This window comes from Branchiostoma floridae, chromosome 5 (genome assembly GCF_000003815.2).
Source record: "Branchiostoma floridae strain S238N-H82 chromosome 5, Bfl_VNyyK, whole genome shotgun sequence".
In the NCBI taxonomy this organism is placed as follows: domain Eukaryota; kingdom Metazoa; phylum Chordata; class Leptocardii; order Amphioxiformes; family Branchiostomatidae; genus Branchiostoma; species Branchiostoma floridae.
Genome location: NC_049983.1, coordinates 16328059 through 16351081, shown reverse-complemented (window position 1 = coordinate 16351081; position 23023 = coordinate 16328059). Strand labels below are relative to the sequence as shown.

Sequence of the window (23023 nt, the reverse complement as noted above, 5' to 3'; positions counted from 1 at the left end):
AGATTACTACCAAAGGCACTGGGAGACTTTAATGATGACACAAGGACACCAACACGTGTATGGGTTTCCTGTTCAAAACAATCTACCATTTAGCCAACAAAACTGGACTGGATCAAGCCCATGGTATCATCCTTTTGCATATAATCCTTCACAATGCAGTTTCCCATATAACTATGTTAACAATAGCCCTTCTGTAGGACTGGTTGAGCCAAATGCTGCCAGAATAGACCAAGATGGTATCCAAACATCCCAGATACAGGAGTCTAGGAGGAGAGGTAGTGATATAGACCCTTTTCGGTTTGCTGTGCCGCTGTCTGTCATACAACAGCCCAGAAGTGTGGGGTTTGAAGGCACACACAAGTGGACGGTTGTGAAACAAGAGGACACTGCCGGATGTAGTTTACAGGAAAACATCACCCCATTTCTGAGAGAAAACAGCAGGCAAGAAAATACTACAAAACCTCAGGGGAAGACCACACCACTTTTGCAAGAAAGCATCAAACCAACAACTCTACAGCAGAACTTTACCCAGCAGCCAGTTCAAGATGAGAAGTTTGGCTGTGAAACGTGTGGTAAAGTGTTTAAAGTAAGATCCCTGTATTATTCCCACATGGAAGATCACAAGAACTTTAAGTTGAAGAAGCCCGGTTTCACCCAGGTAGATGACACGAAGTACAGGTGCAACACATGCGATCGGGAATTTGCCACCCAAACCTCCGTCCTGTACCACCTGCGCATACATAACAGACTCAGGTGTCTTAACTGTAATTTTGTCTGTTCAAAAAAGAGGGTAATGGACAAGCATGTGTGTCGGTCAAAGAAAAAGAAAACAGGACACGAGTCTTATTTTAATTCCAAGAAAAGGCAAACAGATTCTGAGAAGGAAATTGATGTCAAATTGGAAGGCAGTACTGCTGGGTCCATAATGCAGGAAAACATTCCCCAAGTTCTGCAAGAAACCTTGACAACTCAAGAAAACATGCCAGCAAAAGAAAGCACTATCCAATTTCCACAATTGAAGTCAACCCTGTCTAAGAAAAGGAAAACAGATTCTGGAAAGGGGATTGTTGTAAATCAGGAAGACAGTACAGCTTGGTCTTGTGCTAAGGAAAACATTCCCCAAGTTCTGCAAGAAACCTCGACAACTCAAGAAAACATTCCATCAAAAGAAAGCACTATCCAATTTCCACAATTGAAGTCAACCCTGTCTAAGAAAAGGAAAACAGATTCTGGAAAGGGGATTGTTGTAAATCAGGAAGACAGTACAGCTTGGTCTTGTGCTAAGGAAAACACACCTCAAGTTCTGCAAGAAAACTTCTTCCAAGCTCAAGAAAACATTCCAAGGAAAAAAATCATCATCTTCATGAAAGCAGGGACAGGAAACAGTGGACGCACAATCAGTGCACACCCAGCAAACTTAAGTCTCAGTCATCAGAAAGAAAGCACTATTCCATCTCTACAAATGAAGTCAACCCTGCTTCCTCAGGATAAAAAGTACGCCTGTAAAACTGGTTGGTCTTATGATAAGGAAAACACACACCAAGTTCTGCAAGAAAATGTCATTCAAACTCAAGAAAACATTCCAAGGAAAGAAAGCACCATCCCATTTCCACCATTGAAGTCAACCCTGCCTCCTCAGGATGAAAAATACACCTGTAAAACTTGTAACAAGGACTTTAAAGCGAAATCCCTGTATCAATCCCATGTACAGGATCACGAGAAGGGTTTCACTCAGTCCGACACTGCGACATACAGTTGTGACATGTGTGACCGTGAATTTGCCACCCCAACAGCCGTCATGTACCACCTCCGAATCCACAAGATGCTCCGGTGCCCCAAGTGCAAGTTCTCCTGCTCTAAGAAGAAAGTGCTTGACAAGCACGTGTGTCGGTCCAAGAGAGTGTACCGGTGGACAGGCTACTGCCAGACATGTTCTGCAACCTTCTCCACCCGGCCACAGCTGAACAAGCACTACTCCCAGCACAGGGACCACCTGCCCATAGCCTGCCCCTGGGAGGGCTGCACCATCAGGTTTGAACACCTGTACGACCTGACCAAGCATCAGGTGGTTCATACCGGCGAGACCAGGTACATCTGTGAGTACTGCGGACAGCGATTCAAACATGTGCAGAACCTGAAGGTGCACATACGCATCCACACGGATGAGAAACCCTTCAAGTGTGACAAGTGCGACTACTCGGGAAGACAGAAGCATGCACTGGACTACCACAATAGCCGTCATCATGGGATTCCCATCCCCACAAGGTCAAAAGTCATTGTCAACAGCAGTTATGAGGATAGTTTAATCCATGAGGGGTCAAAAGTCAATGTCAACCCCATTGACCATAGCCATCCAATCCATGAGGGGTCAAAAGTCAATATCAACAGCAGTGACCATGGCAGTCTCCTTGAGGAGTCAAAGGTCAATATCAACAGCAGTGACCATGGCAGTTTCCTTGAGGAGTCAAAGGTCAATGTCAACAGCAGTGACCATGGTAGTCCAATCCCTGAGGGGTCAAAAGTCAATGTCAACAGCAATGACCATGGTAGTCCAATCCCTGAGGGGTCAAAAGTCAATGCCAACAGCAGTGACCATGGCAGTCCAATCCCTGAGGGGTCAAAAGTCAATGTCAACAGCAGTGACCATGGCAGTCCAATCCCTGAGGGGTCAAAAGTCAATGTCAACAGCAGTGATCTTGACCCATCTGACCCCAAAGTGTCAGAGGTCAAAGGTGATGGAGATGGATATAAATGAGTCATTGCTATTAGTCACCAAGGTAGCCAATGTTAATATGATGATGGTTAACATAAAAGTTCTCACATAGCAAACAGGAGTCTCCATGGTAAAAAGCACACAAAGGAGAGCAGCATCACTACATACTATTTGAAACAGTTCAATATGTTTGTACCCAAAAGCAATGAGTTTTGAATAGTAATTTTCCTCACTGTAAAAACAGTAGTCTAAGATTTTTATGATATAATGTTTATTTGTCTGTTGTCGAGTGTTGATAAACTTAAGTCAAATATTGGCTTCTCTTTTTTCAGCAGTGTCCATTTGTTGGAACTAAAACATAGTTAAAGTTAAAAACTGTTGAACATTTTTCTTAGTGTATTTACTTCGTCTTTCAGCAATTATCTCTGATTGAAATTGTTTTCACTTTTTTTCCTTTAACATGAAAGGTTTACATTTTCTGATTTTTACATCTTACCCATGTTGTTAGGAGATATAGATTGCTGATATATAGAATTAACGGAACTGCACTGTTTTTGCACGAAATCGTATATATTTATTTTACCCATCTATTTATAAATATTTATTCTACCCACCTATTTATATCAAGAAAAATCTGTTTTTATCACAGTTCATTAGAATTAACAAATGTATTTAAACATACTACAAGAAATAAAATGAAGTTGATTTCATTATGTCTGGATTCATTTTTTTCAAGATATCATGGCAATCGTTCTTTTATAGACCAATTCCATCAAATAACTAGAGGTCCACAGCGTCATATGTCCTCGGAAAGCTTTTAGATTTTCCTTGAACAACCGTGTGAGCGAAGTGACAGAGTGAAGATAAGCCAACCTCAAACGTTACTATGAACAGACGAAAAAGGGTTCACAAAAAAACTTTCAGATCATAAGTTGAACTTTATTAGTGTATTCAGATCAATCAAACTTCTTACACTGTAAGTGTAGATATAAAAGTGTAGATACTTGATAATCTCCAAGCAGATCCTACGGTAGCATAAGATATCGAAAGCTGGCAGAGGAGTGAAGATGGCTTAGGAGTGTGTTTTGCTACATGGCAAATGGTCACCTCTTGGCTGACTATCTCCTGGCCAGTTTGGTACTATCTTATGCCATTGTAGGATCTGCTTGGAGATTAGATACTTGAAGTATAAGACACCTTAATGCTATACTAGACATCCAGGGTAGTGATATAAAGAAACTAGCGTCTAGAATTTGCAATTAAATCACGTGACACAACTTGTTACGCTCTAGATCGAAGTTAAACAACCTGCATGCACCAAATATCCGTTCTCTGGCGCAATTTTCTCACTATACTATTTGGTCTATGCCCTTGGTATAAGAAGACTATGTTAGGTATAACAATTTTGTAAATGACACGTTAACCATTGAACTATTAAACATCATAACCATGTTATATTGCTATGTTTGGGGTGAAAGTAGACAAGTTATTATAAATTTTTGTATTTACAGATTTCCGATCCGCTAAGAGTAAGAGGCAAACAAGGTCTACTGTTGCGGTAGTTCAAAGTAAGTAGTATAACTACATGCAGAGGACTATACTTGCAATAAACAATGTCCAAATACGAACATTTCGTCTTTTATTTCTCCTAATCAGTCCATGTTCGTTTCAAAAGTAGACGTAAATTCTCAAATAGCCGCACCGTCCTCTCACGCCAGACCTGCCGTCCGTATGTGTCAAGCAAAGGCCCTGGTGTAACTAATCCCCAAGCAGATCATGCGGTGCCGAGAGAGGGAGTTCCGTGCTTACTAAGGCCATGTTGATTTGATTATATGGATGACATCCCCTGGGAACTAAAAAAAACTGAGGCTTTCATTATGAAATCTAAGTGATCGGGAAGGTTGAACAAATGACTGGACACACAGAATATAGTATACCAAACAATAGCTTCTTCATTTTTGTTCTTTCACATCTTCTTTGACCTTCGAATATTTCATGACATTAGTATACATTTTCCGATATTAGTTTTTGCAATCCACAGCATACATTTGTTTATCTTTTTTATTTTTGGAAACGGCCGAAAGTTGATGTGCGCGCGGATGCCATCCATATAATCAAATCAACAAGGCCTAACGCAAAAAAGAAAAACCAGCACTACTAGACTTCTAGAAGTCTGCGAAGGTGAACATCAACTTCTAAATGTGCACTCTCATTGCACTTGAGGCACCGGTGCGGCCATGCCGCATGCAGGGTTCGTAGATCACTTTGTGATATTTCATAGATAAAGAACGAATTTTCTTCCGTTTTGTGTCTTCTCAGTCATACCTTTACGTATTATTCAAAATCTATATCATCAAAAATCGAGACAATAACAAAACCTTTACCGCAGTGAAAGAACCCCGTAGTGCCGCACCGATGCCCCAAGTGCAGTGAGAGCCCACTTTAAGGTTTATCATCAGTGTGTCTCTTCATGTGCCGTCTCCAATTAGATCTCACTGCAGTGGCGTAGTCACAAACGCCACATTTGTATGGTTTCACACCAGAGTGTTTCACAGCTATGTGTGCTATTATTAAGGTAGTCTTTTCAGCTCCGGCATAATCGCACATTTCACATTTATATGGCTTATCTCTACCGGTATGGGTACCCATGTGTCGTTTCAAATTTGGCTTAAACGATGTAGAATAGTCGCAAAGGTCGCATTTGTGTGGCTTCCCACCGGTATGTGTGGCCATGTGCCTTTTCAAAGTATCCAATAGTGCTGTAGAAAAACCGCACGCCTCGCACCTGTACGGTTTCTCATCTGAGTGGGTGGTCATGTGCCGTTTTAAGTTTGTTTTAGCTTTGGTAAAATACCCGCAAACCTCACATTTGAACGGTTTCTCACCGGCGTGTACATGACGCTCTAACTTCTCCGTTCGTTCAGTAGAAAAAAAGTCACATTTGTCAGGCCTCTCACAAGTGCGTTTGGCCATGTGCCGTTTCAAGTTTATTTTAGCTTTTGTAGAATACCCGCAAACCTCACATTTGAACGGTTTCTCACCAGCGTGTGTGGCAAGGATATGGCGCTCTAACCTCTCTATTCGGTCAGTAGAAAAGTCACAAGCGTCACATTTGTAAGGCTTCTCACGAGTGTGTTTGGCCATGATGTGGCGTTTCAATCTATACATGAACATTGTAGAATAATCGCAAACGTCACACTTGTGAGTCTTGTCCAGTGTTCCGGCCGCGCTGTGTTTGGCCATGTCGGGCGTTTCATTCTAGACATGTGCGCTGCAGAAAAATCGCAAGCGTCACACTTATAAGGTTTGTTACCAGTGTGTGTCACCATGTGGTGCTTCAAATTAACCCTGTAAGTCGTGCGAAAATCACAAAGTTCACATTTGTACGGTTTATCGGTACTGTGTTTGGCCATGTGATCTTGCAACCTCTTCTTCGTTGGCGCAGCGTATTCACATAGCTCACATTTGTACTGTTTGTCGCCGGTGTGGTTGGTCATGTGGTTTTTCAGATACTGCAATAGTGTCGCGGAATAACCGCAGATCTCACATTTGTAAGGTTTCTTCCCGGTGTGTTTCTTCATGTGCGTAGTAAGACTTGACTTCACCGCTGTGGCGTAGTCGCAAGTGTCACATTTGTACGGCTTCTCGCCGGTGTGTTTGACCGCGTGTTGTTTCAAACTGTACCTGCTGACTGCGGTGTAATCACAAACGTCGCACTTCTGTGTCTTCTCGCCCGTGTGTAATGCCAGCACGTGGCGTTTCAAACAGGACTTGACTGCCGAGGAATAATCGCAGAAGTCGCACTTGTGTGGCCTCTGGCCCGTGTGCGTTGCCATGTGCCGTTTTAATCTATGGTTCGTGTTGGTGGAATAATCGCAAAGATCGCAGGGATATGGTTTGACATCGGCGTGATTTGCCATGTGGCGTTTCAAGATACTTTTCCCCACCGTAGCAAAGTCGCACTCCGTGCATTTGTGCGGCCTGTGGCTGCTGTGTTTGGCCATGATGTGGCGCCCGAGGGAGGCCTTGTAGATCGACGAAAAGTCACAAAGAGCGCACTGAAATGGCCTCTCACCGGTGTCAGTCGCCATAACGTGATTAGCGAGGACAGTACTGCTTGCCGCTGAGAAGTCACAGTGTTTGCAGTGGTGCGGTCTCTCACCGGTGTGTTTTATCCTGATGTGCATCTCCAGGACCCGCTTCTGTCTAGCAGAGTACTCGCACTGTTGGCACTGGAATGGTCTCTCACCGGTGTGGGTCCTGACGTGCTCTTCTAAGCGCGATGAGTTAACTGCTTTGTACTCACAGAACTGACAGGTGAGTTTCTTCACTTTTCCTTCACTCTCACCTTTTCCAGCGCACGTCGCCATGACGCCCGTTTCCTCGGACTGCGTATCTCCTGGCGCTGCTGTATCCTTGTCGCGTACCTTTGTTCTGAAAAAAATGATAAAACAATACTTAGTATTACAATGCGAAAGTCAAAATACATGTATGAGGTTATATACAAGTGATGCCAAAAACCTCATGGGCATAAGTAAGCGACCTGGAAAAAAATGGGAAGTGCAGTGGGTCCTTACTGTTTATCGCAATCCGCAGTTGCTGTATACTTGGCCCGTTACGTTCTGATAAAATGATAAAACAATATTACAACGCGAAAGTCAAAATTCATGTATGAGGTTATATACAGTCGATGCCAAAAACCATAAGCTTGGGACGTGGGGAAATCTATAAGTGAAGTGGACCAATCCTGACTGTCTATCGCAATCAGCAGTTCGACCAAACAGAGAATGACCAATGCAAAAGTGGCTGGAAGTCTATGTAGATGCTTAGTTTCATATTCCTACGTTTAGACGAAGGTGGATGGGGCTATCGGACCAGTCTATACGGAGATTCGTGGTTCCAACTGTGTAGGCAGTGAAATGCATTGTAATTTATATGGTCCCTGAGACTGATGATAAGCAAAACACATCTGGACATGTACCGAACGTAGTCTAGACAAGAACTTTTCTAGTTTAGGGGCCTTCACCTTTGATATACTACCCAAAATTCATTTTGACGTGAATCCACAGTTGGAACGGCCTTGTTATTGTTATGGTCATTTTCGAATACGGTGCCTTTTTTTTACCATGGAAACCTAAGAATACCGACAAGTAAGCATATAACCTGGTTGCTATCAGTAAGCCGGTTTAGTAGAAAACCGCCCGGAGGATACTGCAGCGGCGGGTATATTCAAAGCTCTCTGTTCAGGCCTGCGTCATAGTTCCAAACCGGGGCCCGGTCGGGCTGTTTGTGGAAACAAACAAAAATATGCATAGGTAGAAATATACCCAATAATACCCACGACTATTCTCTTTACGTCTTGTTTACTTTGGTGTCTTTTATATCATACTTTTTGTTCCCAAAAGCTACCCGGCCGGGCCCCGTTTCAGAAATGTGACGTAGGCTTTACCAAGGACTAACAGGCAACGCTCGACCATGCACAACCCTTTTCAACTTTTCAACCTTTCAGTCTTTTGTCCGCGCTCTTTTCAAGAAGCTTTGGCGGAGACAAAAGACCTCGGTACAAGAGGTGAAGGGACTGAATATTCATTGTTGGTATCCAAATTCTCATTTTTATCTCCAATTCTTCATCCTCTGGAAATACTGGAACAAACATAAAAGCGGTGTCACTGACGAGAAACGACGGATGTTGTTTGCATTTGAAACGTCTTACAGTTTCCAAAATCATACCCAGTTGCTTGAGTAACTACTTTTTGGCCTATAATAGCATTGTCATCTCCATGACAATGCTATCTTCTGTCCTCTGTGTATTTGCAGCGAGGACAGATCGAAGTACGGCTGGATACCAGGCTATGCTATTTCTGGATCTGGATTTGGATCGAGATAGATACAGAGCAAGATTAGTTGGGATGAATTAGGAGTGGTACTGCACAGTTATTTCAGGTTCCTCAGATGTTGGTAAACCTCCTCCCTGAACTTATAATTAGCCGTATCTGGTATTTGAGTGGTTGTACATGTATATGAAATGGAGTTCCAACGGTTCTTTGAAAGCAAGCATAGTATTACGGTCCTTGCTGAAGACCTGTATGAGGTGATTGCGGCGTGACAGGCGCGGGCTAGAGTATGTTTAAGACAGGTCCTTCTTTGTGACAAAGCTTCTTCATGGCGTGCTGGTTCTGGTGCCGAAGAGTTAGTTGATGTGTAAAGGCCCTAGCAACAGCCTGATTCTATTCCTATGTCCGCAAAGAATCGTGAAAATATCTAACTAGTCGATCTAGCTCAAAGTCAACTATCGCCCTTTTCCTCAATCGTTGTCACTAGTAGAAGTGTGCAAAGTCTTTCCTCACCTTACCAGTGATTCCGCAACTATGACTTTCCTCCGCGCTCCCCAAACTGCCAAGTCACAGACGGCTGACTAAGAAAGCAATCGGGAATACTGAGTGAACGTTTGCTCTCCTATCCCGAAATGCCGCGTTCTTGAAGCAAAGGTGAAAGGTTAAGGGGCGACTCGATTTTGCACAGTGTGCTATCCAGCAATCTCCAGGCAGATCTACCGGTGACATAAGGCGTTATATAGCTGGCCTTCTTAAACTCCTAATGACACCGGTAGATCTGCCTGGAGATTAGCTATCCAGATCATTTGCGAAGCATACATAATGATATTACACAGACCCAAGCCTGCATACTAAAGAATTAACATTATAACATTTCCATAACGATTTCTATACACCTGACAAGTACAAGTAAATCAAGGCCTAAGTTTTATAATTTTTTCAAGATCAAATATTTCAATAACGTATTATTTAACATCAACAAGCACGTGAAGAACTAGCAGTAAACATACCTGAAATACATTGTGTATTACCGCCACACAGATGTCGCAGTCATGACTAAAGTTTCTTTAGAGATAACAGAGCACAACTCTGGTACAGCGTATAACCATTGATACATCTGTATACGTAACGGTACAATGTCCACCAATCTGGACACTTCAGCGGAAGAAGATAATGTGACAACCAACTCTCTAATGGTCTATAGTGCCAGGCCCAATGCGTGTATGATGTTACGTTCGGTGTATAACGTTATGAAGCAACGCCGCCGATGTACAGCGAAAGTACTGAGCAAGCGGTCACTATGGAGGATGGCACTCAGGCTAGATGTACCGACCTGCTATCCGAACTTCCCGCTGCGTAATAAGATAGTCCCTTCTGTTGTCTTAAGAGGAAGTTATTAGCCAATCACGTTGCTTCTTGGTTGTAGTCGGCAACTCGATTGGCTCGTGACGGGATGACAGCCCTACTGAGGCAGCCAGAATGAAGACTAGTAAGTCGGCATACTAAACCTTATCCCGAAACCTAATAGCCCGGCCGTCCCATTCAAGGACACAGAAAGGTGTTTACAGTCACGTCACGAAAATACTGTCCTTGACCCAAGGTCACTACAACTACGTGTTCTATCTTTGCAGGAAAATGGCGGCTGTAGTGCCCAATCTAGCAATCTTCGAGCTTTCTCGTCTGAATTTTCAGACGTATCTTGTGTTCTGTCTTGCTTTCCTTCTGGCGTGCTTGTATCTAAGACGTTCGAGGAACCTGCCTCCCTACCCGGCAGGACGGGTGCCTGTTCTCGGGCACCTCCTCGCCTTGGGCCGAGCGCCTCACCTGCAGCTGACGGCGTGGAGGCGGCAGTACGGGGACGTCTTCACCGTCAGGATAGGAATGCAGGATGTGGTGGTTCTGAACGGCTACGCTGCCGTCAAGGACGCCATGGTCGACAGGTCCGAGCTATTCGCGTCCAGGCCGCCGAACTACATACCAGACCTTCTTACAGGCTTCGGTAAAGGTAAGTAAAATATTCACACCTAACAAAACATAGATCTGGTACTTAAGCTGTTATGTTTCTTTATTCCTTAAACACCGTCGAAAAACAGCCGCGACACAAAAGGCGTCACACAAACCTACTTGGCAATTGTTATTTGAATGTCATTTTACTAGCTTTTTAAACTCATCCCATATGTAAATTTTATGAATGACATTCCCTACAGACTTCCTGTGTGAGAGCGCAAACAAAAAGCAAGATTGACAAGCAATACCTAGATTTTTAAAGCAACCAGAAACGTTGTTTTTAAGTTGAAAGTGTAATGAAAGCTACCACGTGGTAAATCTTCCCATTTTCAGAATCAGTTATGTGACCATGACATGAACCATCACCGGAGCAAAATGATCTTCTTTTTCTTCAATGCGTACGCGGTAATCCTCCATGAAATTTTCTGTGTCCTTAGAGCCTCTACCAGGCTCCGCGGATCAGTGCTGGTCTAATTGTAGAACTTGGGCAATGTGAATCGAGTCAATAGTACGCTAGGGGAGTCAGCCGGCCAAAGGAGTATTTTTCTCACCGATAGTGACATTAGTGTCCTTTATATGGCGGCTATGTGTCAATTTATTGATGACTCCAAATATACAGACATTGTGGGTACCCGCTGGGGTGAAGAGTTCAAGCAGAAGAAGAGGTTTGCCACCACCGTCTTGAAGACCCTTGGCATGAAAGTCGGGAAGGGTAGCATCGAAGAAAAGATTCAAGAAGAAGGCAGGAGCTTGTGTGAGAGAGTAAGACATTGAGAAGTTCTTAGGCCTTGCAGCTTCAAGCAAATATGAGCATTTTTGCTTTATCTAGAACATTTAACACGCCTAAACTGTGATGTTCAACTAGTTCCGATTTACTGTATGATTTGACGAACTGACTATTGCTAACCATACAGTCCTACATTTTTCATCATTACCAAGAAGTGAAAATAGTGAACTTCTGTGTTAGACTAGATCTCTGTGATACATATCTAAATGTATGTATTGTCTTTGTTGTTACATATACTTAGCTCGGTTGGGCAAAAAGTACAATAAAGGTTTTAATTCACTATTATAATAATATCCTAGAGAAAATCCCTACGACAAAAAAAAATTGCGACAAATGTGACCGCCTTTTTGTCCTCTTCATGTTTTTCTAAAACGCTTTATCACAAACGTAAATAACGTTACAGATAACAAAACTTAGACAAATATCTAGTATTTGTTGACATGAGCAAAAATAGGCAGATTAATGATAAACAAAGGTAAATAAAAAATAAGTCCTCCCTTCAGAGTTTGTACATCCAACATTGAATTGGCCACAACTCAACAAGAAATGAAGAATCAGCGAATCGTTTATATCAGAAAGTCGTAACTTAGTCTTAGGATAAGGGGAGATACACTTAGATGATTGAGTGTCACTTTAATACCCTTGTCCGGTTTAGTTTGCAGCGTACCAGGGAAGACCTTTCGACGCCGAACGTGATCTGCAAGTGACGATCGCCAACGTCATCTGCGCCATGGCGTTTGGACATCGCTTCGCGTACGGGGACGAGAGGTTCATGGAAATAGCTGAAGCGATCGTGTCGGTACAGATAAACCTGGCGTCCCTGTCTGGGCAGCTCATCAGTGTCTTCCCCTTCCTGCGATTCGTTCCCGGAGGTAAGAATAAGCCAGTTCGCAGATTGAACTGCGCTTACACAGTGTGGTGCATTATAGGTAATGTGTCAAAATTGAAGGCCCCTGAGACGTAAAACATGTACATTTTGACAAGGCACGTCTGTGTATACGTACATGTACTACATGGTGTATACAAGGTAGGTTTACAAGCACAAGTTAGGGGCTTCAGCAATGTCCTCGCGCATGCACCGCCGGTGAAAACCGCGAGCCGACGTATTGTACTTCTTTTTCTCAAAGTAACAACCGTGATAATACCGTACTCAACACCGTGCCCTAATTGTGAAGAAAATATGGATGAATGTTGGATATACTTCCTGACGCAAACCTTAGCTTAGTTTATATACGTTGATAAATGAAAGTATAAAAAAAATACCAAACCGTCATTAAAATAGTTGGGAAATTTTTCGGTTGACTCATCCAGAGCATCGCTTCTCTCACATTGCTGTGCTATTGGTTTGTTTAGTATTATTTTCTTCGCAGGCATTTCAGAATAAAGCGTCCCATGTATTGTAAGAAGTGGAGTGATTCAATCGTGGCAACATGGAAAGATGACTGTCAGAAAAGATAGATGAACTTAATTGAGGTATTAAACTGTTTTGGATGATATATCAATTTGTCTTCATTGCTAGCTAAGGTTACTTGTACAAAGCTACTATTAACCAAACCGCGTCCCGCTTTCGGCAAAGTGTCGTTATATGTTTACCGATTACTACTATATCTCGCTCCGCAGTGAACAAGGTTGTCAATAACACAATCCTGTACGCTGAGAAGATCGATGCGTTTCTGTGGGAGGAGATATCTCGCCATCGCCGGGATCTGGATCGCGAGAATCCGCGAGACTTTCTCGACTTCGCACTGATCGAGGTTGAGCAGCAGGGCAGGGTGAATGACCTGACTGAGGAGAATGTGATGTACATGGCGCAAAATCTCTTCGTGGCCGGCACCGACACAGTCTCCACTACCCTCCGGTGGGCCCTTCTGTACATGGCTCTGAACCCGGACATTCAGGAGAAGGTACGATTGTCACAAACGTTTATAGAAATATAGAATTGTTGTCGGTATAAATAGCTATCTCTGTGAATTTTAAATATCATGTTGTGTCAGAAATGATTATATTTAGCTACAATTCGTTCTGACACCAAATTGATGAGGAAAAGTCATAGAATTTTCAAAGTTACCCTTCAGCCTTCTTCAGGAGCGACCAAATGATCAATTGACACGTGACCTTATGGACACCTGACGGCAGCAATATTGATCAAAAGTCCAAGGTGAGACGGTTACGTCATGTTGACTTCAAAATCACAACTGCTCATCGCACATACACCCCCCCCCCCCCCAAACACACTCAGGTACAACAGGAGCTTGATGACGTAATTGGAGACACCGTGCCTTCCCTGTCCCACCGTGCCCAGCTGCCCTACACAGAGGCGACTGTGATGGAGGTCCAGCGGGTCCGCACCACGGTTCCAATGGGCCTTCCTCACGCCACGACTCAGCACGTCAAACTGGGTCAGTTCGACCTTCCCGCGGGGACACAGGTAGGTTAAGCTGGCGCAGACCACTTCTTCAAAGACTAAAACAACATCGCTTATCTACCTTCTCAAATTTTGACCTTGCGACTATATAATTCCGTGTTTTGGAGAAGATCGGAGCCATGGCCAGCCAATTAATATTGTGTGGCAGCTGTTTAAGGCACAAATACAGATTGTGCATCTATGTTAGCACCCAACTATTACTTGTAATGCATTTCCTTTTGCTTCATTTGTTTCCGTTTCTCTGTGGAATTGGGAAGCACCACTAAGGAGAGACCCTGTGTTGTGGAAAAAATTAATGGACAAACTGAACTGGAAATGTATGTAGGTGACCATACGAAAATTCGTGCGTCGGGGACACCCACAGGAGGTTGGGTAAAAGGTCCCAGAAGAAGTCATCTCATTGACTGTCCTTTCCTGCGATATCTACTGTCTTGTTCCTCTGTAATTCAGGTGTTGACGAACCTGTACTCCCTTCACACGGACCCGGCATACTGGCCTGATCCGGACCGGTTTGACCCCGACAGGTTCCTGGACGGAGAAGGACATGTCATCGGCAAGCCGCATTCTTTCATGCCGTTTTCAGGAGGTATGTACAGCAAAACTAGCCTGGTAACCTATTTTGATGTTGTTGTTGTCTCTTTAAAAATATTGCGTACCGTTCATAATATAATAAGATATCTTAATGCAGTAGTTTCCTTTCTAGGGCGGCGCGTGTGCCTTGGAGAGCAGCTCGCCAAGATGGAGCTGATTCTGCTCTTCTGCGGCCTGATGCAGAACTTCACCTTCAAGCTGCCAGAGGGCGCTCTTCCTGTATCTACCGACGGAATACTCCGCATCTCACTAACGCCCCATCCCCATAAGATCTGTGCCATCCCACGTTGAGTTGTGATGGCAGAAACTGCAATGATGTGGATGTATTTTTTATTTTTTAATTAAATCCCTTACAAAATTGTAAACAAGGCTTCTCTTTCAAATGTTTCCTGATCACAGAATTGGAAAATCAACAACTAGTATATTGTACCTATACTGTAGCTTTACTATCTTTTATACTATTTCATATTGTTGGAATGGAAAAATAGTTCAATGAATTTAATTTGTTATGACTAGTATTGGTAACAATATACCAGGTGCATTAAATTTTTACCTAAAATCAATCTATGACTGTTTCTTGCTATCTGTCTGTCTCCTATTTGTCGCTTTGTTGTCCTGTTTACTTTTTTTGTCATCACGTTGTTGAGATCGGGACAGCCACTGTTCATGGACAAACGACACCAGGTCTCGTTCCGTCAGTACGATTGTTGCCATGACAACCAAGAGACAGACTGCGCCGACAGCAATGTGTAGGATCCCGTAGGGCCAGCCCTGGTCACAACACAGTATCATCTAGGACAGGAATGGATGGAATATGAAAGACATGTGGCAAGTGGGTGTTGTTGGAAGTCATCATTTTGTAATACCATATCAAAAAAGATTCCAAGTCACAGATATGGTTGAACATGAACAAGAAATGTATTGTAGAGTTTCTGTTTCAATAGACAATAATGAATCAATTTTCATTTAGCATTTCTTATTGGCTTATTGCCTTTTTCAGCTCCTGTAGATCATAATAGTATCTTTTACACAAAGGTAATGGGAAACTGATACTTACCTTATGCAGGATATCCACAATTTTGCTTCAAAAACATTACAGCACGCTACCAGCAGTGTAGCACACATCTAAATTTTACAGCATGCTGCCTAAACCTGGCATGACCAATTCAAGGTACAGAAATGGCTAGTCTCTACCAAACTTACTACGCTGACTAAAGGGAGAATAATTTGGCCACCATAGTGTTTCATTGGTTGCAATTACCTCAAGGGGAAATTTTTCTCTTTTTACAGGCTGGCTTGCCATTTTATTATGTATAACCCCTTAGGAAGGATGGAAAAGGCCACAGGGAAGATCATTATGCAACATTTTCTCTTCCAAGCCTGTAACCCACCTCTGAGTAGCTGGTGACCACCCAGGACACCACCAGTACTGCTGACACCCATCTACTGGGCACCAGGCCTGATAACGGTCTCCACTGGCTGCCTTCGTAGTAACCCAGCATGAAGTACAGACTGTAAACACAACAACAAGATAAGACATTGTAAACAGTGTCTAAACATGCTTCCATGCTTCATGTCAGTTCTCTGTTTCTATTTTTGCTGTTCTACACACATAATTACATATAATGTTTTGAAAAAGGATTAAAGAAAATTAAAACATTGTTAACAGAGTCCAAACATGTTTAGATACATCATGTCAGATTTCTGTTTGAATTTTTGCCGGTGCGTAGCACCGGCTTTGAATCGACAGAAGCGGTTGGTTCAACCGTTCGCTTGGATGCATGGATGGATGCATGGATGCATGGATCGGTCAATTTAACCAAACCCTTCTATAGCATGCTTTCTATGCGCATGATTGCGTAATCAAGTCAGCATGGCCGAGTGGTCTACGTTGCTGAGTGCAGATAGCAATTTGCTTCTGCAGCCGTGGATCGTGGGTTCGAACCCCACTTGTTACAATTTTTTTCTTTGTTAGACAAATCTCATGTAATGTTTTTTTAACAGAAGACAGACCAATGCAGTAATTCGATGATTAAAAACTCTTTTTTTTTCATGTGATTTGTTTAACATCCAGGCTTTTTCCAAAATATGCACCGGCCAGCTTTTTTCAGAAGCTTTCTTGTTGCTGTTCTACACACATAGTTACATATATATGTAAATATATAAGGACACTAACATGATCCCAGGACAGCTATTGGCAGTTTTAATGATAGCAGACACATTTTCTGACAGCTAGAGATTTTCTGACCCTACCAAATGACTTCTATCCAGCGTCTAATTCAACAACCAGCATACCTGATTAACAAACCTAGTGTTAAAACAGAAAAATGCTGTGTACACTTGAGCTGCATGTCAATGAAGTGCAAATCAAGGATACCAACATGGCAGTCAGCACTTGCCTTCGTCATTGACATAGAAATTGAGGGAAAATGCTCTATAACTGGACCAATGTACCAGTACATACCTGTGCACAATTCTGGCCAGCATGTTCAGGCAGTTGGCAAAGATAAATCCCACGCTGCCCAGCCAACGTGTCAGGTATACAGCTGAGGTCAGGAACAGCACAGAGAACACCAGCATCTTCTTGTTGTACCTGGAAGAAACAGTGACAAGTCAGAAAAAACACAGCAAACAGCATATTGCATGCAGAAGGGGCTCAATGTCAAGGGACAGCACAGAGAATACAAGTATCTTCTTGTTGTACCTGGAAGAAACAGTGACAAGTCAGGAACAGCTCGCTGAACAGCACATTGAACAGTAGACCTATACACACGCACATACACACACACACACATACAAACACACATGCACATACACATTTACACACACACATCACACACACACATACACATACACACACATACACACATCATAAAACACACGAGCACTCACACACGCATGCACACGCAAAGACAAACACACATGACCACTCACACATGTATACTCGTGACTACTCACAACACACACACACAAACACACACACACACACACTCACACACACACACATGCACACTCTTGATCACTCATACATACACTCACGACTACTCACACACACACACATACGACCACTCACACACACACACACAGAGCCTTACCTGTCCACCTCTTCTTGACTCATAGCTGCAAACACGAAACACTCTGTGGTCCCGTTGATGGCGATGAGCAGGACATACACACAGTACCACCTGAGCAGGGAGGGGCCTGTGATATAGAGTAGTAAAATAACAGTTAGGTACACTCACTTTTTAAACATCTCCTTCGAGCCAGTGTGTAAAAACTGCATTTCTAGTGCACTATGAAAACAATCATTTTATCTTTTTGTCCAAAACCTAACCTAAGTCTGATGATATTAAACCCAAAGACAGGAGGCACTATAAATTCCTTTAGATTTCAGGAATGTCTTAAGGGTTCTGGGAATGTCCTTTAGATTTCAGAAAAGTTCCTTGAATGTATTCAAGTAATGTCTGTAAGACTTAAAAAACTGTCTTTTAGATTATACAAAAGTTCTTTATATTCTGGGAATGACTCCAGGAATGTCCTTATGATTCTAGGAATTTCCTAGGAAATTCTTTAGTTAGCAAGAAAGAAAGAAGAAAGTACTTTTCAATTAAATTCCAGGAAGACCTGACCTGATCCTGAGCTGAGCATCTCCCCTGCATAGATGTCCAGAGCCAGGAAGGAGTAGGCGTAACCAAACACCAGGATGGTCAGACCAATCAGCACCACCACCTTCAGCAGGCTCTGCAGTACCCTGGACACAAGACCAAGGGATTCCTGGAAAATAAAACATCTTCACTCACTACCATGGACACAAGAGCAAGGGATTCCTGGAAAACAAAACATTTTCACTCACTACCCTGGACATAAGAGTAAGGGGCTCCTGGAAACAAAACATCTTTTCTCCATCCTGGACACAAGAGCAGGGATCATTTTTGTCTGCTAAGAGGAAAGGCACTACATATAGGCTAAGCACATTCTTCAAATAATCAATCAAAGGAATCAATCAATCAATAAATCAGTCAATCTACTGATACATAAATACAAGCTGAGTTGCAGAGGTTTCAATTAGATCTAGTGGAAAGCACCACGAGCTGACACACATTGCTAACTTTGCCTTTGTCCCTGATTGGCTCATCTACCTTGGTCCTTCCACCTGATTGGCCAAAATCACCTTGTACCTGGTTGCCCCTATCTGATTGGCCTACTAGTATTTAATCTAGTCACTTATCCCTCACCTTATCCTGGTCCCTGATTGGCTTTCCCCTCTTGAGTGACTGAGCAAAGAACAAGTACCCACTCTCCTCAATGGGCAGGAAGAGAAATCTGGCAGCCAGAGAACCCAGGTTGTTTATGATGTCATACACACCTGCAAGACACAGGATACAAAATCAGTGATGTCATAGCTTTCTGCAGCTCCATAAAGCAGGGCAACACAGGATAGAGATATCATAACTCTTGCTTAGTTCTTTAATTTTGCAATTTGTGTTAAACTTAAAGATAATTTCTACTATTAGAAATACTCATACTGTAGATACCAAAGGACGAATAAAATATTTATTGTATAACCCTAGGAAATTTCATAATATATCAGTTCATTACAAGCATCTAGAATGCCTACCTTGGTCTCCAAAACTCAGCACATCAAATATGGTCATGACATATCTTTCACCTGAAAATGAAAAGACCATCTGAATCAGATTCTTCAAAACTACATTTTATAAACTAACTGGAACAGCAAAATGGTTTAAACATCTCTGTATCAACATTGACTGAGTGCATCAACATATTTTGTGGAGGGCCTTGATTTTGACATGCCACGTTTTTGTAAACACGAGGAAAGGACAACAGCAGCATATATCATTTCTACCATCCATACATTAAATGTATATCAAAACAGACTATCAGTTCTTTGTTCCCACCTTCTGTCAGAAGCTGTTTCAAGATGCCCTGTTTAAAGAAACTCCATGTCAGTCTGGCCAGTTCTGGGCTCGTCCACGGCTAAAAATAAAAATGGAAGGAAAAAAGTGTGCATAATAAAGATAAGCCAGAGAGAAAAGCATATTTGTTTATGGACAGTTCAAGTGCCCTTAAATGAAATGGCAAAATGGGGGATGCCCTAACTTTAGACATTTTTTCAGATGCCCAAACTCATGGTGCTCCATTGCTGCTAGAAATGGTTACGTTTGACTAGACAAGCTACCCTAACTTCAAACACTTTTTTTACTTAGAACAGTAAGATAATGTACATACAATGTATAAAATGCCAATTAACTTTGATTTGGATTCAAGTCTAACATAGTTTGTAACAGTCACCTTCTTTCCTGTAGGCCAGGTTGGGAAGAAGTCTTGTATTTTCTTTAACGGGAAGCTGTCATCAGGTGATGCAGTACGGATGTAGTGTGTGAAGTAGGTGTAGTATGCCAGGACCAGTGCTGCACTGCTCACTACCTGTGGGCAAATTAATCACATAAACACAAAATTACACAATTTTATAGATTTTAACCAATATTGCTTAACAAGGGACAAATGCATCCTATCTGTCAATATCTAAATGTGTTATAACAAGTTACTGTAAATTCAATATTTTCCTGGCTTGGGAGGGGGAAAAGAGCAGTTTTCCCAGTGTCACAAGTTTGCAGCTGAAACTATACAATACAATCATATATGGTAATACAATGGAAACACATAATCATGGTGTCATGATTTTGAACATGACAGGTCAATGTGAAAATTGCGAAAATAAATCCACAGCAAACTTTCCCTTCACTTTCCGTTTTACAATTTACTGTACTAACTGAAGCTGTTCAATTAATCAGACTTATTGACATGATACACAAAGAGATAAAAATCACAGTACTGTTACACATACAAATGTTTTCACAGCATTACCTGAGCTATTGAGAAGGCTATGAGTCCCAGATGAGGGAAATACACCACCAGGATGACTGTAGTCACACATCGCACTGCTATCCACAAGCTGTCAATCACTACCTGCAAACAACACGGAGAGAGAAAACATTGGGAAATGCTATATATCATAGAGGCAGTTGCATCATGAAGTAAGGAGGGTGAAAAACGGTAACTGTTTTACTTTACTGTAAAACTTTTGAACTAAGAAAATGCAGAGTTTAAGGATCTAACAGTTGGCAGTGGAAACAATAGTAGCAATATATACAATGTTAATCCTGGCCCTTGATCATGATTTGATTCTTTATAGGAAATTCATCCAAAAAGAAGGAAATAACGTCCATTCTAAAAGTCTTTTACAGTCAATTTGAGTTGACCAAAATCATTCCAAATTAGGATTCTGAAGAAAGTTGGCATCTGGAGCTAGAAGGGAGTAAATTCCCCTCATACAGTGTGATCCTTTGCTGATGTGACTTGTCTGTTAGGTCAGTGGGTCACTTTCCTTCAAGAAGGCTGCAGGTCATGGATTTGTTATAATTGTAGCCAATCTGGTAAGTCATTTCCTTCTATTAGCTAGAAAGTAACATGGTTTTAAATACTAGTAACATGGTTGTAATCTAAAGCCAACTTCACCTTTAACCTAACAAACAGCAGAGCCTGGGTCATCACCCACAGCTGGTCAGCGAACAGTTCGATAAATGCTGACGCAGCGAATGCGAGCACTCCCACGCTGTAGTGGGGGATGACGTCTGGATCAGGGCGCTCCAGGAGGTACAGCCACACGGCGGTGAAGACTCCAGTACACACGAACCCCAGGGGAACACTGCACAACAACAACAAAATGTTATATCTGTGTGTAGAGCTGGGCATAAACTTACAGAGGCCATGAGCTGTTCACTTGGCACAGATAATGACAGTACTTATGGACAACAATCTGTCTCTGATGTACAGGTGTTCTTAAAAGTATTGTTGCTTTGTTAGGGCCTCTTTGAAAACCAGTGCCCAGTCACTGAGCTAGTGCTGACAGAGCCACTCTGATAAAAGACAACAGAAATGAACAAGACAAAATTTTTTTCATGGAAGATGTCTGCACCGACTTCATAGTAAATTTAATTAGTAAGGCCATTTGTCTGACAAGTCATAATCATAGTAAATTGGTAAGGCCAAAGTCTGACAAAATTCATCACATTTCATATATTGTATATAGCAGAGCCATACCATATTTCCTACTAGAAACCTATTAGTATGAGTAAGAAATTAGCTGATATGAGATCATATGCACCATTATGATATAAGACTGATACATACGTGCACCATATCAGGTTGACCGTCTGTCTCCAGTTGCGTTTGTCCCCTCCACTCAGACACGCCCGTCTGAAGGCCTCATGGGCTACAAAAATGATGGTTGTGTAGAGCAGAGTCAACCTAGGAGAAGGGGGGGGAAGTAAGGGTTAGAAGTAGTATCCAGTATTTGATTAAACTGCTGGTGGTATTCCTGACACAGGGGTAGGCAGCAGTCAGCATACAGTTAAGTCTGTACATTCACCATTGCCCACATCACGTTTTTCCACAAGATTCACCAATCAGTAATATTTCTGGAGTCTTGTGGACATTTATGGACAGACAATTTTATGGCCATTTTGACGGACTAAATAGAAAGATCCCATAGCCAGAACAAACCCCATCAAAATGTAGAAATGCAAAATAAAAACATAGTCAGACACACAGTCACTCTCTATGCTCCATATATGGCTATTCTCATTGTGGTTGACAGAAAGGCAGTGTTTGCCTCATTTCTACTGTTTCACACTGAGGTTAAGGCCATCACACATGTCCACAGATTTTTTTCTTTATGCTGTTGTTTGTTACACCCCCTCCCATCTGTAACCCATCCTTGCCTGACACCTGTGCATCTTGGCTTACCTAACGTTGACCACGCCCACCATCTCCTTGGAGATGTACCGTAGGAGGAAGGCGTTCAGGAGGAACGTCATCGCTCGAAAGATCACCTGTGGCAACAAAGTAGAAACAGGATATCTGAAATCCTAACAATAAACTTTTTCTGTTTCATTTCGATGGTAAAAAGGGTAGAGGTAGCACATAGGCTTTAATGAAGCTGCAGTGGGCTGTTTTCCACTGTGCCTGGGGCACAGTATAAGCCCTTTCATAGAGATCAGAACGCATGAGCAGCAACAGGAATTCTAGGTAATATGTCATAGGTAAAGGCCCCCCAAAAAAGAAAACAGTCCTTGTTTCGACCATTGTTTATAATTGCATAACATCGTCCAGACGGGTTTTGTCTTCTTTTTCGGGACCTTTACATTTGACGTATTACCTTAGAATTCCTGTCGCCGCACATGTGTTCTGATCTCTGCGAAAGGGCTTATAATTATTGGAAGGCATGCAGAGCCCATTTCCTTGTCCTTCCACCCCCATTCACCTTTTTACCTCCCCAACTCACACAAAAATCAAGATATGCTTTTACCAACTTGATATCAATGAAAATACAAATGTATTCTAGATCAAATCAAGTTCATAAATCCTTTCAAAGGTTTCATGCATAAGAAAGAAAATAATGTAAAACACTAACCTGAAGCACCATGTTGTAAGATGCCTGTTTTGTAGCGCTCGCCAGAAGTTTGTTAGACGCCATGATTCTCGTCTATTCCAGGAGCTGGTGTGGGGACGCCTTTAGAACCAACTTTCTTCTGGCACTGGATGATCGGAGTTCAAAGTACAAAACTGAAAATTTTTAGCAG

The 23023-nt window shown here is 42.3% G+C and overlaps 4 protein-coding genes across 5 annotated transcripts; 2 read left to right on the top strand and 2 right to left on the bottom strand.

The window, feature by feature from the left end:
• The first annotated feature begins 610 nt into the window (after nucleotides 1–610).
• On the top strand, nucleotides 611–2755 carry LOC118416230 (zinc finger protein 667-like). The gene is made up of 2 exons (XM_035821314.1): nucleotides 611–658; nucleotides 1712–2755. Exons 1-2 carry the CDS (start codon nucleotides 611–613, stop codon nucleotides 2753–2755), a joined length of 1092 nt encoding a protein of 363 aa, XP_035677207.1.
• A 908-nt stretch (nucleotides 2756–3663) lies between these two features.
• Nucleotides 3664–9164, bottom strand: LOC118415126 (zinc finger protein 726-like). Of its 2 annotated transcripts, none has more exons than XM_035819488.1 (2): nucleotides 9061–9164; nucleotides 3664–7147 (listed from the first exon to the last, which is right to left on the bottom strand). In XM_035819488.1, exon 2 carries the CDS (start codon nucleotides 7081–7083, stop codon nucleotides 5869–5871), a length of 1215 nt encoding a protein of 404 aa, XP_035675381.1. In that variant the 5' UTR covers nucleotides 7084–7147; nucleotides 9061–9164; the 3' UTR covers nucleotides 3664–5868. The 2 variants fall into 2 exon arrangements, with proteins under 2 accessions (XP_035675381.1, XP_035675382.1); XM_035819489.1 differs by having other exon boundaries at nucleotides 9066–9164.
• A 956-nt stretch (nucleotides 9165–10120) lies between these two features.
• On the top strand, nucleotides 10121–14854 carry LOC118416116 (cytochrome P450 2J2-like). Its single transcript, XM_035821189.1, has 7 exons — nucleotides 10121–10552; nucleotides 11174–11316; nucleotides 11997–12213; nucleotides 12962–13245; nucleotides 13581–13769; nucleotides 14217–14352; nucleotides 14470–14854. Exons 1-7 carry the CDS (start codon nucleotides 10183–10185, stop codon nucleotides 14646–14648), a joined length of 1518 nt encoding a protein of 505 aa, XP_035677082.1. The 5' UTR covers nucleotides 10121–10182; the 3' UTR covers nucleotides 14649–14854.
• On the bottom strand, nucleotides 14684–23017 carry LOC118416115 (protein RFT1 homolog). Its single transcript, XM_035821188.1, has 14 exons — nucleotides 22855–23017; nucleotides 22188–22273; nucleotides 21573–21689; nucleotides 20898–21087; nucleotides 20247–20348; nucleotides 19671–19805; nucleotides 19277–19355; nucleotides 18976–19026; nucleotides 18593–18723; nucleotides 17987–18131; nucleotides 17453–17558; nucleotides 16822–16950; nucleotides 15749–15869; nucleotides 14684–15149 (listed from the first exon to the last, which is right to left on the bottom strand). The coding sequence occupies exons 1-14, from the start codon at nucleotides 22915–22917 to the stop codon at nucleotides 14922–14924; spliced, it is 1683 nt and encodes a 560-aa protein (XP_035677081.1). The 5' UTR covers nucleotides 22918–23017; the 3' UTR covers nucleotides 14684–14921.
• Nucleotides 23018–23023: the final 6 nt, after the last annotated feature.

Excerpts from the sequence above, each read along its gene's own strand:
- LOC118416115 (XM_035821188.1), bottom strand. The coding sequence starts at position 22,917 with ATGGCGTCTAACAAACTTCTGGCGAGCGCTACAAAACAGGCATCTTAC. Across the intron at positions 19,027-19,276 it reads GAAACAGCTTCTGACAGAAG|GTGAAAGATATGTCATGACC; the intron begins GTGGGAACAAAG and ends TTTCATTTTCAG. Across the intron at positions 15,870-16,821 it reads CTGGCCAGAATTGTGCACAG|TCTGTACTTCATGCTGGGTT; the intron begins GTATGTACTGGT and ends TTGTGTTTACAG.
- LOC118416230 (XM_035821314.1), top strand. The coding sequence starts at position 611 with ATGGAAGATCACAAGAACTTTAAGTTGAAGAAGCCCGGTTTCACCCAG. Across the intron at positions 659-1,711 it reads AGAAGCCCGGTTTCACCCAG|GATCACGAGAAGGGTTTCAC; the intron begins GTAGATGACACG and ends TCCCATGTACAG.
- LOC118416116 (XM_035821189.1), top strand. The coding sequence starts at position 10,183 with ATGGCGGCTGTAGTGCCCAATCTAGCAATCTTCGAGCTTTCTCGTCTG. Across the intron at positions 10,553-11,173 it reads TCTTACAGGCTTCGGTAAAG|ACATTGTGGGTACCCGCTGG; the intron begins GTAAGTAAAATA and ends CCAAATATACAG. Across the intron at positions 13,770-14,216 it reads ACCTTCCCGCGGGGACACAG|GTGTTGACGAACCTGTACTC; the intron begins GTAGGTTAAGCT and ends TCTGTAATTCAG.
- LOC118415126 (XM_035819488.1), bottom strand. The coding sequence starts at position 7,083 with ATGGCGACGTGCGCTGGAAAAGGTGAGAGTGAAGGAAAAGTGAAGAAA.